We start from the raw sequence: 16,467 nt of genomic DNA on the forward strand, positions 1-16,467 counted from the left end.
ATGTCTGAGAGTCTCCTGAGATATTGAATGTAGGGCTGATTTAATGTCATTTTAGCCTTATCCCATTAGTCATTAGCAGTTTTGCATGTTATTTTATTCACAATGTTCACTATGATGTACAGTTTCAGTTTTCAATGCCCCTCTTTTATTATTGAAACATTCTGACTTCTGAGAATAACACAATGACTAAAGTCAGGAATTTCCATACTCGTTCAGAGGAGTAGGTCATCCTAAGCATTTTACGTTGTAATAGTCTTATATTCCACTAGGGGGCAATGATTTGACTTTCTCTTTTTTTAATAAGGTTTCAAATACAGCCTTGTGGTTTCCCCACAGGAATCCCCCTCCTCCCATCACCTTATAAAAGGTTGTCAGGGATGTTACTGAGCTCCTACAAGGCTGGCACAAAGAGAGCAGCACACAAGAGCCAGGGTGTGATAAGTATAGCAGCATTGGAATTTACTAGCTGCCGAAGACCTGGAATTCACTGACATCCCTACTGGATTTAGCTGTACATTAGAAGCTTTTATAGAACCCTACTTTTCTGCTGAAACATCACATACAAGGGGACCTCCAACATGGCCAAGATCAGACCTGTCACCTTAACATCACTGATGCTCTGCTATCAAATCATCTTTATGCACAGTAAGATTGTTTCTACTTGGTTTTATTATCTATCTATCTATCTATTATCTAGCTATCCCATATCTATCGATTATCTAGCTATCATCTATCTATTTATCTATCTATTTATCTATTATCTATCTATCTCATCTATGTATCTATCTATCTATCTATCTATCTATCCATCTATCTATCTATCTATCTATCTAAAATTAAAAAAGGGGATAAATTAGCACTAACCATTAAGTGTGGATGCAAACCACAGAGTTCAGACCACTGGACTATAAAATACACTCATTGAAGAATAGCAGCACTCCCATTTGAAAAAAACTGTATTTATTACAAGCTCGTGTGTACAACGTTTCGGCTGTGACAATAAAACTTTGAAAAGGCATATTGTCAGAGACAAAGCGTATAAATGAGCTTGGAATAAATACAATTTTCCACTTTTGTTTGCCATTCTTCATTGTATCTATCTATCTATCTATCTATCTATCTATCTATCTATCTATCTATCTATCTATCCATTATCTATCTATCTTTTATCTATCTATCTGTCTTTCTATCTATCCAACTATCTATCCATTATCTATCTATCTTTTATCTATCTCTCTATCCATCTCTCTATCCATTATCTATCTATCTATCTATCTATCTATCTATCCATCCATCTTTGAAAAAAACAGCCATGTTATAATTCAATAGGAATTGTGTATTGAAATCAGTATCTGTCATTTGTTCTTTCCATATTCGGTTATACAATGAATGGAGGTTTCAGCTTGTAGCTTATATGCTGTTCTTTCTGCAGCTTCTGCCTTGGATATCACTCTTTTTTCACCGAAAACTTCAATCAAAGCTGCGATTGGGGAAGAACTTCATATTACTTGTTTAGCATCGAAATGTAGCAATAAGGATCCCGGCTTCACCTGGTCTCCCGTCACAGATAATTATTTGGGTGGTAATGTAGTTACCGTGGACCAAAAGTCAACCCTATCCATGGAGGTCCGAGCTGAGACAGATGGCACGTACCGGTGTACTGTGTCATGTGACAACGCGCCAGCAGAGAAGAGCTTCACCATCATGGTCTACTGTAAGTGCCTGATATGATCGCCGCTGTTCACATGATCAAGACATTATATTGTTAGGTATGTGGCAGCCGGTACAGAAAGCTGAATGAAGGCATGGTGCATACTGTTCTCAGGTTTATGGAGGAGAACAAGAGCGAGGCGCAGTGCTGGGAGAACAAAGACAAATACCGTACTGGTCCGAACAGTGTATTTCAATGCAAACTATTTATGACAGATCTGAATCAGATGAATGATCAGGGCTCATCCCCCACATTGTCGGCTTTATTGCAGACGTTACTAATATATTTCAAATAAACCGCCAGTAACGACAAAGGGCGGCGATATTACAACCTGCTCATTGTGAAATTTCCCCTGATGAATGACTTCACTAACAGTCACCACATAATGCCAGATCTACCGTAGTATAAAACAAAGTTCCTTTTTTTTTTTAAACACAGACTGGTGTGGTGGTCCAGAACCCAACACTGTGGTCTACGTGGCTCAGTGTGTTGCATCTATGTACTCTCCTAGATATAATAAATGCTTCTAGTAAAATCTGTAAGACTGTAATATGGCATGCATTGCTGCATGCAGGCTCAGACTGGACCACGGGAGAGAAGGTGAAAACACCGGTGGGTCCCTGTGCAGGAGAAAGCCACTTACCCTCATCATGAGCAGTAGTTGGCCCAACACATTTGATTATGTCCAGAAAAAAGCAAAATGAAGATGTGATTTGGCTATACAGTTTCCATAGACAGTGTGACAGTGGAATTGATATAGGGAAGCGCTTAGTGACTATGTGTCGCATTGTCATAGGATGGTTTAGTGAATCCTGCATTGAGCAGGGGGTTGGACATGATGACCCTAGAGGTCCCTTCCAACTCTAACATTCTACGATATCACCTTTGATATGGCAAATTACTACATTGGTCCTATACTCCTGCGAGTGGCAACTAGAGATTAGCAGAATATTACGTTTTAAAGGGGTTCTTAACTGGATAACCTCTTCTTAATAGTTCCACTCTGTAGCACAAAATTAAAGAACCATATACTTACCTCCTGGACCCGAAAACTGCTGTGATTGAACATTGAAGGCAACAGTCGATCAGCAGTTGCTGATTGGCTGCAGTGGTCACATGACATTGTTATGTCACGTAACCGGTGGGAGATGCAGCAGCAGGATCAGAGGAGCAGCTCTGGTCCGGAGGTAATTGCATGTCTTTTAGGTCTACTGTCCATGATGAGATTAGTAAAGTGATTTTATCTTGCAGCGTTCCCCAGTGATCCCGTTCTACATGTCTCCTCTCTTGTGGTTGGGCAGCCATCACGTATCACCTGCGTCTTCCCCAGCGTCTATCCTGCAGAATGGCTGACTGCTCAAATCCTGATGAATGATATTCCTGTGGCTACGTATGAGCCTGAAGAGAACGAAAATGAGATTCAGAACATCAGCCTGACCCATGATGTCCTCCTGGCAGAGGAAATGGACGAGTCTACGATTCTATGTTCGGCTAGACTGGAGTTTCCCGATTCTGATGCTGAGCCTTTACAGAGGCACACAACCCAGAAGCTCCATCTAATGAGTGAGTAATGGAAGCATGACATGTTTTTTCTCCTCGTAAACCTAATCTTAGCGCCTATCCCATTGCTTGAACTGACTATTTTATTACTTAATGGGCTGACTATGACTTTTCTTCTGTTTTCAGATCCACCAGTAAAACCCCAAATCATTGTCCAACCGTCCACAATGGTAAAAGCTGGTGAAGAAATACGTCTGTTATGTTTATCTGACAGTAAATCCCACGTTATCCAATGGGTGAAGCAGATAGGGGATGTGGAGTATGAAATGTCAGCAGATGACCAGGGGTCGTTAATACTTTCAAATGCAGAACGCGAAAATAGTGGGGTGTACATCTGTTACGCCCAAAACAGCGTTGGGAAGACATCCTCACAGGTGGAGATCAATGTACGAGGTAAGATATTCCTTCTCTCCATTGTGTGTACATAGGGAAATACCTATCAATCACCTAAAGCAGCGCTGAGCAGAGCCGGCAAGGAGTGGCACTGCGCTAGTCTCATCTCCGACTGTGATCCCCAGATCTTAAAAGTAAAAATACTTGGTTGTTATCATCGGGCAAGGCTCAAATTCATGCTGCCCGCAGTTTGGGCAGCAAGAATCATGTAGCAACTACCATAAAGGAAGACTGTTTTCACAGAATGACTGTCCTAACCAAGCGCCACTGCTCGGTGCACTCTAGGCATGGCCGAGCCATTCTGTGCACCTTCCCTCCTACCTGTTTCCATCTTTCTTCACCCTCCTCCGATTCCTGTAATGACAGAGCTTTCAATGAAGGACGAGCTGGATGGAAACAAGTAGGTAGCAAGGACCACTGACAGACGTGCTTGGTTTGAACAGTCATTTTTTTTTTGTGAAAATCTCTCTTTAATTTTCTCACTACTTCAGATATTGTCCCAATCAAAGTTGTAATTTTACCTCTTATCTCCATTTAATAGTTCCTTATAAGTATCTATAGCTGAGTTATTGTCGATCAGGATCTTCTAATTCATGTTTAAGATCATTTTCATTGGCAATCTTTGCATTCTGAGCCAGCATTCAGCTCTTTATAGGAGTCAGATTTTTGGTTTCTTTTGTAGATATGTTAACAGATTTTATCAGGCAAGAATAAGACGTGAGAATTATCTGTACTAAGATATGAGAAGTAAAAAAAAATTATAGCCTGCAGTAAATTGTGTTGGTCTTTTCAGGTCCGCCAGAAGATCCCATGCTGTCATTGATGCCTAGGACAACAGTGTCAGCGGGAGAAGCCGTTACGATAGAATGCATTGCACGCAGCGACGCCAATGTAACATTGTGGAAGATCTCGGAAGACGGAGAAATGTTTTTCTTAGACTCAGCAGGGAAAGTCGTGATAGATGAAGCCGATCCTATAGACGCCGCTGTCTACAAATGCACTGCTGAGAATCAGTATGGTGTAAGCGAAGCTTCAGAGTCCCTCACAGTGGAATGTAAGCGTCTAGTTTGCAATATCCAATTATTTATTTATTTGCATACTGTAAAAAAATTCTGAAAACTTTTGTAACGTGATTCAGTTTATTTATTTTTTTTTAAGATCCACCCAGGGAAACAATTCTTTCATCTTCACCCATTGATGTGAAGGAAGGAGATATGGTAGTCCTCACTTGTATTTCTCAAGGAGTCCCTACGCCGAATATCTCCATCTCAAAACTTTTACCAACGGGGGAGAGTGTTCTGCTTTCTGAAGACTCAGTGATTGCTTTAGCTAAAGTGACCGGTGGGATTTACCAGTGCCAGGCGACTAACCGACTAGGAAGTGAGAAACACAAGCTGGAACTTAATGTGCGAGGTGAGTGGTCAACATCAACTGGTGGCATCCATGATCAGTTATTGCAGAATGTGGCCATAACTTCTGGATGGCTACCTACGAGCTGATGACATATAAGCTTCGATGGCAGCAATCTCAGGCAATATAATGGGATTTGAAGCTTTTAATCCCCAATGCAAAATCTGTAACAGAGTATACTAAGGCAATGTTCACACATTCAGTATTTGGTCAGTATTTTATATCAGTTACTTGTAAGCTAAAATCGCTGGAAATGAGTAATAGAAACACGTCACCACTTCTGAATTTATCACCCACTCCTGGTTTTGGCTTACGCATTCTGATGTAAAATACTGACCGAATACTGAACGTGTGAACGTGGCCTAAAGATCACGTGTCTTGTCTCATCTGGAAAACGGGGTGGTAGCTCAGGTCCTGTGTGCAATTAGAACGTCTGCACCCCTATTGTTAAAGAAGACCTGTCACTTGCCATAATATTGTCATTACCTGGTCTACTTGCCACCATTCATCTGAATCTGGTGTAGTCACTATTCCTAGTATGTAGATTTGGTCTTGCTAGCCAAGGGGGCGAGACCCTCAACAAGATGCCCAGAAAGAAGAGTTGAGGACCACATCATCTTGGCTGACAAGACTACATTTACGTAGAAGGAAAAGGAGGGAATATTTCAGGAATGGAGAGTCACAGGAAAAAGAAAAAACAAAAATCCAGATTCAAGAAAGCTAGTAATGACATATCTATGGTAAGTGAAAGGTCCAACCCATCTGCTCACGTCACAGCAAATCTTTATTCATTAAAATCAACATTAACATCTTAATTAGTTTAGTTTTGACATTCTTCTTCTGTTTTGACAGTTCCCCCCAAAAATACATTTCTGACTATCACGCCATCACATACGGTGAGAAATGGCGACAGTGTACATATCCGGTGCGTATCCGAAGCTTCCCCTGCCCCTAAATTGGTGTTGAAGATGAAAACAGAGCAGGGCATGAGGGAGCTGACATCGGAGCATGGACTGTACAGGATACCACACGCTGCAGGGGAGCACACCGGGACCTTCCTCTGTGAGGCATCAAATATCATTGGAGAGCAGACAGCAGAGGCCGCGCTGACTGTACAAGGTGAGACCCGGGTACAAAGGCTTTCAGGAAGGCTCACACTGAAATCGCAGCAACTCATTGTAACATCGGATGGAATTATTTTCTTTCATGTCACATTACGACCTTCAACTGCAATAGTGTCGTATGTTTCTAGATGTGTTTGACTTTCTGTCATTAGTTGCAAGTCACACAATTCATTTGCTATAGACTTCAATGCAACTCACACTCATCATGCGACTTGTCTGCCTGTGGGTTTTTTTTTAAATGAAATCAGAGCTGCAAAATAGTCGCCATTAAAGAAAATGCTCACAATGCTATAGCCCCATGCAGTCAAAATAATGCACACATGTAGCAGCCGAAGGCCTCACAACCATATGGGTGAAATGGAATTATTACCTGCAAAATTAAGTAGACATTGGCCTCAACATGATGCATCAGCGTGGAAGCCCAATCTCATGACTGTAAGAAATCTCTGTGCCACAAGGATTCAACATGACTAGCTCATAATTTATAGAGGTTGTCTGGCCTTAGACTACAAGTCTGCAGTCACTTTATGTGACTGCAGACTTGTGAATCCTTACATTGCGCACACTACACACTGTAAGGATTCTCTGATGCCGGCAATGGGAGCGGCAGGTGCGTGACCGATAGTATGCAATTTGCATGCATACAGTCACTTGCCGACTAGATGTGCACAGCCTCTCTCAATGCAAGTGTCTAGTCGGTATGTGGCCAGAAGTATGCAAATCAAATACTTGCGGTCACATGACCTACTGCTCCCGGCATTGGGACCTGAGAATCCTCACAGTGAGCAGTATACATGATGTGAGGATTCACAAGTCTGCAGTAACATAGAGTGACTGCAGACTTGTAGCCTGAGGCCGGACAACCCTTTTAACATGGCTAAATCAAAACAATAAAACTAAAATAACTGAATGTGGTGATTTAAATGTATTTATTTAATTTATTTAAATCAAGCTACCACCCAAGTTTAGTCTGACATTGTCAGATTATTCTTTTCTATTCAAAATTACATTTCTTATTTTTCCCAACAGTTGCACCCCAGAATACGCAAATCTCTATAACTCCATCCTCTGTAGTAAGAGAAGGAGATAACGTACATATACGATGCACTTCCGAAGCATCTCCCGCTCCTAGATTGGCCCTGAAGATGAAGATGGAACATGATGTGGTTGATCTGGTGACTGAAGATGGAGAATACATCATTTCAAGTGCTGAAGAGAGACATATAGGAATATATATCTGTGAATCCACCAACGTGATTGGGAGTGAGATTGTAGAGGCCGTGCTTAATGTACAAGGTGAGACCAGTTTATAATACTATACCCAGAGTAAATGTTAGATGCTGTACATGCTTAAATAGTTATTCCCCAAAATTCAAGCTATCCTGTATACATTGGACAGGGGGGTAACTTGTTGATCACTTGGCCCCCAATGATCTTGAGATGGGGGTTGTGGAACCACAAAACAAGGCTTTGCAGCCCCATCAGGAAGGGAAAAAAGTGCTTAACCTCCACTCCGATCATTGTTAATTGGAATACAGCTTTCTCTGGCAGTCCCATAGACAATGAATGGAACAGAGGTTGACCGTGTGCACTTATACTGCATTCAACATGATACTGCAAAGCCCTGCTCCCAGAGCTCCCGATCCCCGGTCTCAGGATTGCTGGAAGCTCCAGCAGTAGGACCTATAGTGAGCAGAAGGCTATCCCCTGTTCTATGGATAAGGGATAATTTGTCTTTTTGAAGAAAAAGAAAACCTTTAACATATTTTAGAAAGTTTCTACTTCTGCATCATATCCGAGATGTATCTATAAGGAGTGCAGAGATGATAGTTGCACTAGGGGCTTTAAAGGACCTTCTGTCTTTTATCAGGAGGTCCATCATGTAGATAATGCAGGATAGTTAGGGGCCCTATTACAGATACTGTATTGAGGGTCAGGTGCCTTATAATATATGTCTGTTTGATCCTGCAAAGCTCAGTTTTTATGTTTCTTTCACAGTTCCACCCAAAAACACCTATATTACCATATCTCCATCTGAAGTCGTGAGAGAGGGTGACATAGTACAGATTTGGTGTTCTTCAGAAGGCTCTCCAGACCCTAAACTTGTCCTGAAAATGAAAACAGAAGATGAATTACTTAGCCTGGAATCAAGTGATGGATTTTACAATATAAGTCATGCAGAAATCGTGAACGCAGGAACGTACATCTGTGAGTCCACCAACGTGCTGGGACTGGAAGTAGCTCTGAACACACTGATTGTACAAAGTGAGTATACAAATTATCAGTCATTAACAGATTTCCATTATGGAAGACAACAATGTATTCTATGCAGAACCTAATTGTAATTTCATAAGGCAGACAAGATATCTGATTTATACCATCTTCCATACCAATAACCTCATACATTTTCTTCCAGTTCCACCACGAAACACCACAGTGGTTGTGACTCCATCACAGATCATCACAGAAGGTGATACAGTCACTATCACTTGTGAGACCCACAGCATCCCATCTCCAACCATCATTCTTCAGAAAGTGTGTGACCAGAGTAACACAGTGCTACAGACCCAAAATGGCACCTTTACACTGCACAATGTCACCCGCAATGACACTGGAACATACAAAATCAAAATCTTTAATAGTGCTGGGAATGAAACAGAGGTCATCAATATCGTTGTGGCAGGTGAGCAGCATTTATCTTAGGCTATCTGTAAGCTTCCGTTAGAGAATTTGGGCAGACTGACTTTTTTTTTATGTTCATTTGGGTAAGGCTACTTTTACACATCTATATAAGTGTTACCATCTGAGAGAAACTGAATCTTTTTTTTTCTCTGGTGTCATCCTAGTTGTTTCTGTTTTGTTTTTTTTCAAGGAAGCAGGTAGACTGTCTAAACTTTTTTATCCATTGACTCTTAAAAATCCGTCCCCACTATTTTCCCATATAAAGTAGGGCCAAAACCTGTAAGCCCTCACATACAGCATTATAGAATGCTGTATACAGTGGGGAAAAAAAGTATTTAGTCAGTCAGCAATAGTGCAAGTTCCACCACTTAAAAAGATGAGAGGCGTCTGTAATTTACATCATAGGTAGACCTCAACTATGGGAGACAAACTGAGAAAAAAAAATCCAGAAAATCACATTGTCTGTTTTTTTTTTCATTTTATTTGCATATTATGGTGGAAAATAAGTATTTGGTCAGAAACAAAATTTCATCTCAATACTTTGTGATATATCCTTTGTTGGCAATGACGGAGGTCAAACGTTTTCTGTAAGTCTTCACAAGGTTGCCACACACTGTTGTTGGTATGTTGGCCCATTCCTCCATGCAGATCTCCTCTAGAGTAGTGATGTTTTTGGCTTTTCGCTTGGCAACACGGACTTTCAACTCCCTCCAAAGGTTTTCTATAGGGTTGAGATCTGGAGACTGGCTAGGCCACTCCAGGACCTTGAAATGCTTCTTACGAAGCCACTCCTTCGTTGCCCTGGCGGTGTGCTTTGGAGCATTGTCATGTTGAAAGACCCAGCCACGTTTCATCTTCAATGCCCTTGCTGATGGAAGGAGGTTTGCACTCAAAATCTCACGATACATGGCCCCATTCATTCTTTCATGTACCCGGATCAGTCGTCCTGGCCCCTTTGCAGAGAAACAGCCCCAAAGCATGATGTTTCCACCACCATGCTTTACAGTAGGTATGGTGTTTGATGGATGCAACTCAGTATTCTTTTTCCTCCAAACACGACAAGTTGTGTTTCTACCAAACAGTTCCAGTTTGGTTTCATCAGACCATAGGACATTCTCCCAAAACTCCTCTGGATCATCCAAATGCTCTCTAGCAAACTTCAGACGGGCCCGGACATGTACAGGCTTAAGCAGTGGGACACGTCTGGCACTGCAGGATCTGAGTCCATGGTGGCGTAGTGTGTTACTTATGGTAGGCCTTGTTACATTGGTCCCAGCTCTCTGCAGTTCATTCACTAGGTCCCCCCGCGTGGTTCTGGGATTTTTGCTCACCGTTCTTGTGATCATTCTGACCCCACGGGGTGGGATTTTGCGTGGAGCACCAGATCGAGGGAGATTATCAGTGGTCTTGTATGTCTTCCATTTTCTAATTATTGCACCCACAGTTGATTTCTTCACTCCAAGCTGGTTGGCTATTGCAGATTCAGTCTTCCCAGCCTGGTGCAGGGCTACAATTTTGTTTCTGGTGTCCTTTGACAGCTCTTTGGTCTTCACCATAGTGGAGTTTGGAGTCAGACTGTTTGAGGGTGTGCACAGGTGTCTTTTTATACTGATAACAAGTTTAAACAGGTGCCATTACTACAGGTAATGAGTGGAGGAAAGAGGAGACTCTTAAAGAAGAAGTTACAGGTCTGTGAGAGCCAGAAATCTTGATTGCTTGTTTCTGACCAAATACTTATTTTCCACCATAATATGCAAATAAAATGAAAAAAAAAACAGACAATGTGATTTTCTGGATTTTTTTTTCTCAGTTTGTCTCCCATAGTTGAGGTCTACCTATGATGTAAATTACAGACGCCTCTCATCTTTTTAAGTGGTGGAACTTGCACTATTGCTGACTGACTAAATACTTTTTTTCCCCACTGTATATGTCCCCAAACTGCTCTGCATAACATAAAAAATAGATTTTATTATACTCACCTACAAGGCGGTCCGGTCTGATGGGCATCGCTGGTCTTGGTCTGTCGCCTCCTCTCTTCTTGCCATCCGTCCTATTTCCCTGCTTTGCGTAGATGACATGTCCTACCTCAACCATGCAGTATTCCCCAAAATTCTAGCGTGCTGTAACACAGGATTTAAAGGTGCTGGCCCTACTATATATGGGGGAAACAGGTTCCCTTTAACAATGTATCACTTTGAGGGACGAGAATATTACATGGACGTGTACTCTCCATGTAAGAATCAGACTACACACTGACCAAAGTAATTCATTAAGACCAATTCACGTGGACCAATTGAACTGCACTAGGACATGTCACACGGTTGTGTGAATGCAGCCCTAGCGTGAAAACCCACACACAGGAAACTATACATTACCCTCTAGGAACTGAAAGTGAGAAATGTTTCTAGTACATCTGTGTAACGTCTTATCGGTTGACATCAGACGTGCATCTGGTGTAAAGTACAGAAGCATTGGGTACATTTACATATTACTGACATATTCAGGTACACTGCTGCTGAGCTGACGTTTTAGTAAGTGTAATACAGGTGCAGCGCTTCTATTAACCCAATCTGCGTTTGTGACGCATTCACCACGTAACAGTCTGAATCGAATGGACAATAAAGAGAAATGTGAAAATGGTGCCCAAAATTGTGCACACGGAGGTTTACATCAGAAAACAAAAGATTACAATATAAAGTAGCCACTTCTACTGTGGACTGATATTTTAGGCCGGGTGCCCCGATCTGGAAGTAGCAGCGCTTTGTAAGCAGCGCATGTTCGCTGCGTCCAAAGCACTGCCGTCAATTGAACGCAGGTGAATCCGCATGTAATCACTGAACCGTGTGGATTCTCCATGTCCAATACACGCTAATCTCTGCAAGAGAAATTGACATGCTGCGGTCTGGAAAGACGCGCTCCATGTCAGTCTCCGCAGATAATCCACGTGTGTCTGTGGACACATAGTAGACATGGGATTTCTTGAAATCCCATCCACAATGCTGTAACATCTTGATGGTGCGGGTTGGACGCTGCATAAATACGCAGCATCAAACCCACAGCATCTCCGGATCGTGGGCACATACCCTTAGGAATCATTTAGTAAAATACTGTTGCGATGAACAATGTTCCACAATTAGTTTTGGCAGATCCATTGAGCATAGATTTTACTGTGGCCCAGAGTCGCTGGAGATGTCTTGGTACTACTGGAAACTGGTACATAGCTCAAAATCCTATCATTGAAAGTCTTCACTAGTGATATCACATATCACTTTTTCAATACTTTTTCCCTTTTTATATATCGCCTAATACCACTACATTGAAGAGCTCTAGGTTTTAACATGATGTTGATGTTTGTTCGGTTCTTTTCCGGGGAGGGAAGTAGATTTGGGAAAACTTGTGCCTTTCACAGAATTCGCAGATGGTTTTAAGCTTGATCACTTTGACAATCAATGGTGGATACTTTGCTTATGTTAAAGATTGCATGAGCTTTAGCAGAGAAGAAATGACACGAACTTGTGCTACACTGGTGATTTTGCAAGTTGTAAATTATCAGTTCAGATTTTCAGTCCCGTAAAGTACTATATGGTGGCATCACATATAACAAGCAACTGTCCCTGCCATTTAACAAGTAGATTTATGTTTTAGCTTTTTTGCTATATGTTTGATATTCGACATGTATGCTATTGACAGAGAGTTAAGGTCAATGTCTATTTTGGCTTTGTGCATGGGCACCTGCTCATATCCCCATTAATATACATTACTGCTGAGCCTGACCCCCCACTCTGTCTATAGAAGCAGCATCTGTTGTGTCTTATCAATGGGGTCAGTTGCTCCCATCATGCTGCCCGTTCATGTTTTTAACCATCCCCCCTTTTCTTTGTCTTCCTAACAGAACGACAACAGGACCCAAGATTCAACCCCATGTCCACAATTATTTTTGGCTCTGTGGCTTTCGTGTCAGTCGGGGTTATTGGATCCATCATTTATCATCTCAAGAAGGCAAAGTTACAAGGATCATACAGTTTGGTAGAGGCTTTGAGAAGCAAAGTGTGACTTCCCACAAATTGGACATGATGACTATTTCCATGTACTCCTGTTGGACACAGCTTGTACGTTACTGTGGGCATTGAATGGCACTTGTGGTAGCACACGCCATCTGAGAGACGTTCAGATGACTCCATGACAAGCTTGGGCTGTCAGAATCTGTGTTTTAGGGTACTTGCAAAGAGTCTGGAAGAAAAAAAAACATCCACACCCAATTCTTCAGCAATAATAGAGAAAGACTGAAGCAAACTAAGACTGTTATCTAAAAGAAGAACTCTCGGACCCAGATACCGGGAGCCCTGTGTGTGAAGAATCACTATTTGCACTTAGATTTTCGTGTGTTGTACAGAGTGATAATGACGATATTAATGCGTAGAAGCTGCTCCGATCTGAATGTTGTGTTATGTCGGCACGTTATTTCTGACCGTTCTGTCCTCATTCTCATATGTCTGTTTTATATGTGGTGGAGATGTGCTACGTGTGATGAATTTTAATGTGGCCTTTCTCCTTAGGCAGAGCTGAGCTCTAGTCATCTTTTGTTGGTCATTGAAATGAAATCTAAATAATTGAGAGGATCAAACCCAGAACCAAAAGAGTGGGAATTCTGCTACAATGGAAACAAAGTAAACAATAGAGGGTCTCATTGGTGTGAAGAACGCATGTAACATCAGAGAACCCGGCTAGTAAAACTGCATATCATTAATTCCATTTACCATCTGCATCACCATACATTTTACATCACATTTACATTACCGATTTATCATCAGTAATTCAGCTTTTTTCATCCATAGACATAAGCTGCAGTCAACCCAGCATTACTTTTTAGATACCGCCCATGACCCTCCATCGTGGGTTTAACTAATAAGCAGCAAAGGTACCAAAAACTAGACACCATTGTTATAGCTAATTATGTAGGTCCAATCCATCGACAGCACTAGAATATACAATAATCAAGAAGAAAATAGTTACGGTACCTGCAAAAAATGGCCTACTGTACATGTGACAAGCTATGTACTGTTAACGTCAGAAAAAAATGAACATATAAACCAATAAAAATGACTACTACAAGTAAAATGTAATACAAATAGTCAATCTTTATTGTATTATTATTTATATGCGTAAAATCAATTAAAAATACGGAGAATTGTCATGTTAACAAAAATCAAAAGGAAGAGTATACATAATTATTGTTCATAAAGTATAGCTGAATACATTAAGGCAGGCATGGTTGCATATCCCCTATGTCAAGAGAATTTTATTCCAGCAGTGCAGCCTACTCTAAACCGTCCTCCCTGGTAGACCACTGTTGTGACATACGTATCCTTGTGCGCCTTGAGTCTCTATAAATGTAAGCACTTAGCATCTAGAGTTCTATGTATGTTTACTCGTGGATGATATTATTTTTCATAATTTGCACCTATTCAGCTATACTTTATGTAAATCATTTATTCATTTATGTGCCATTGAGGAATCTTTAAACCATATTAATATCTCCAGGATATTTATCACCAGTTTTTCCCTTGATATATGAGTTTTTCAACATTAATCCTGTACACTCCTCTTTACATGTATTTTTAATTAATGATGTAACTAATACTATAGTACATTTTGTTTGTGATTGTCATTTTTATAGGTTTAAATGATCAATAAGATCTAAACGTACCATAAAGATTAAATATACATAATGCTGAATATTATTATGCTTATGTACAGTTATATCATTCATTCTTAGCGCATAGATTAAATACAGAATATCCATAAGCCGACAGTGTACTGTAGATGAGGGGTGTGCAACATGCAACTCTCCACCTGTTGTGAAATGACAAGTCTCAGCATGCCATAACAGGCATTCAAAGATGTGCTGGGACTGGCAACTAATAGTCACCCACGGCAGTGGCGGGACAAGAGTCTCATATCACTGGGGGTTATGCAGGGTGGCCCAAAAGGAGCTATACAGTTGAATCAATGAAATGTATCACAACTGACGCACAACAAAATAAGTTTATTTGCATTTTATTGCATTGTTTATAATTTGTTTACCACTCTTTAATCTTGTAAGTGCTTGAAACATCTTCCATTGATGTTGCCTATATTTTGCGCCACCCTGTACAATTGAATATGCACTGTACCATCTATCAGTTTTTACAGTTGTCTTTATTTTGTGAGTTTTACTATTCAGTTGCCCACAAGTCAATGTCCCTCTCCATATTAGTATTTGGATAGTGGTATGCCTATAGTCCTTATGGCAGTTTCTGTTTTTGACCATGTTCTTGTTCCACCTCTAAACACCCACAATAGTAGCCCCACTATAGTAAATGGTTAAGCCGGAATGTTAGATAACCTATAATATGCCGGTCATTAGCCACGTCCCCGGGTTTCTAACTGAATTAAAATGACTAATGTGTTTTTGGAGAGAAAGTTTTTATAAGGTTCATTTTATTATTTTATTCGCATAATATTATATTTTTAAGCGTATATATTTAAATTAAAGATTTATAGTGTTTTCAACGTCTTGTCTTGATTATTTCCTTTTCTGTAAAATATTTGCAATGCAAATCTGTATAATACCACTATCAGCTTTCTGATGTTATGTTTGGGCTCATAAGGCCATTATTGCCATGTCAAAAAAACAACTTATACACGCCAAATCCCCAGCTGCACCAGTGCCCCCACCATTGTGGACCCGGCTTTGTGAACTGTCCTTTGTCACATATGTAAGGTTGACACAACATCATCATCACTACTGGACAGTTCACAAAGACTAGAGAACATCTGAAACTCTGCATCCTCTTTATTCTTTTCCAGGCACAACTTTTAGCAGAGGCTATACCTGGTATTTCGGCTCCATCCTAACAAGTATGGAATCGGGCCCCCACCACTGTAATATTGATAGGCCACTCATTATTAAGAACCAGATATCCCTTCAAATAATTTATTTGAGGACTCCCATAAATCCCGAAAATGATCTGCAGAGGCCATGTGACTGGAGCAATAATAGAGCAAGTGCAGCACCACTTAATTCATTGTCTACAGAACAGCCAGAAATAGATGTGTAAGAGTGAGGAAAGAGAAAAACACCCTCCTCTAGCCCTTATAAGTGTTTTATTGCTGCATTTTCCATGTGTTGCTCTTTGATGCAATTTCTTAGTGGGTGATTAATGCACTTATAAGTGTTGTGCAGAGCACAGAAGAGTTTCAATTGGCAGTCCTGCAGATAGGAGTTTTTGGAAATAAGAAGAGAGCTACTTCCTGCTTAGAGAGCTACTTCCTGCTTAGAGGAGTCAGCACTTAGTAGTAAAGCTAGAGGAGGTAAGACAGTCACAGGGAGTGTGATACACTAGGCCACATTTCTGGGTGTGTACATAGAAGAGGTTTTATGAGATAGCAAGCCATGTAAATGTAGTGCTCACAGGTACGAGGGATGCAGTGACGAGGCTGGAGACAGGATGAACTTTAAAGTGTAACTTTTATATATAAGGATGCCTTTAGGGCTATCCTGAGCAACCAAACAAGGTAACAATAATTGCCCACGCAGGGATAAAC

General features: G+C 40.9%; 1 protein-coding gene across 2 annotated transcripts; it reads left to right on the forward strand.

Moving 5' to 3' along the window:
* Window positions 1-375: 375 nt before the first annotated feature.
* On the forward strand, window positions 376-15,432 carry VCAM1 (vascular cell adhesion molecule 1). Of its 2 annotated transcripts, XM_073571655.1 has the most exons (11): window positions 377-645; window positions 1,433-1,714; window positions 2,963-3,274; window positions 3,398-3,664; window positions 4,458-4,718; window positions 4,823-5,077; window positions 5,927-6,193; window positions 7,228-7,494; window positions 8,197-8,463; window positions 8,615-8,881; window positions 12,773-15,432. In XM_073571655.1, the coding sequence occupies exons 1-11, from the start codon at window positions 579-581 to the stop codon at window positions 12,931-12,933; spliced, it is 2,673 nt and encodes an 890-aa protein (XP_073427756.1). In that variant the 5' UTR covers window positions 377-578; the 3' UTR covers window positions 12,934-15,432. The 2 variants fall into 2 exon arrangements, with proteins under 2 accessions (XP_073427757.1, XP_073427756.1); XM_073571656.1 differs by lacking the exon at window positions 8,615-8,881 and having other exon boundaries at window positions 376-645.
* Window positions 15,433-16,467: the final 1,035 nt, after the last annotated feature.

Source organism: Dendrobates tinctorius, unplaced genomic scaffold (assembly GCF_039654945.1).
Source record: "Dendrobates tinctorius isolate UK_male_01 unplaced genomic scaffold, ASM3965494v1 ptg000029l, whole genome shotgun sequence".
Lineage (NCBI taxonomy): Eukaryota > Metazoa > Chordata > Amphibia > Anura > Dendrobatidae > Dendrobates > Dendrobates tinctorius.

What these genes read in the sequence shown, in the direction of transcription:
- VCAM1 (XM_073571655.1), top strand. Translation starts at nt 579, where the DNA reads ATGGCCAAGATCAGACCTGTCACCTTAACATCACTGATGCTCTGCTAT. An exon ending in TCAAATCATCTTTATGCACA is followed by an intron (nt 646 to 1,432) that starts GTAAGATTGTTT and finishes TTCTTTCTGCAG; the next exon opens with CTTCTGCCTTGGATATCACT. An exon ending in GGTGGAGATCAATGTACGAG is followed by an intron (nt 3,665 to 4,457) that starts GTAAGATATTCC and finishes TGGTCTTTTCAG; the next exon opens with GTCCGCCAGAAGATCCCATG.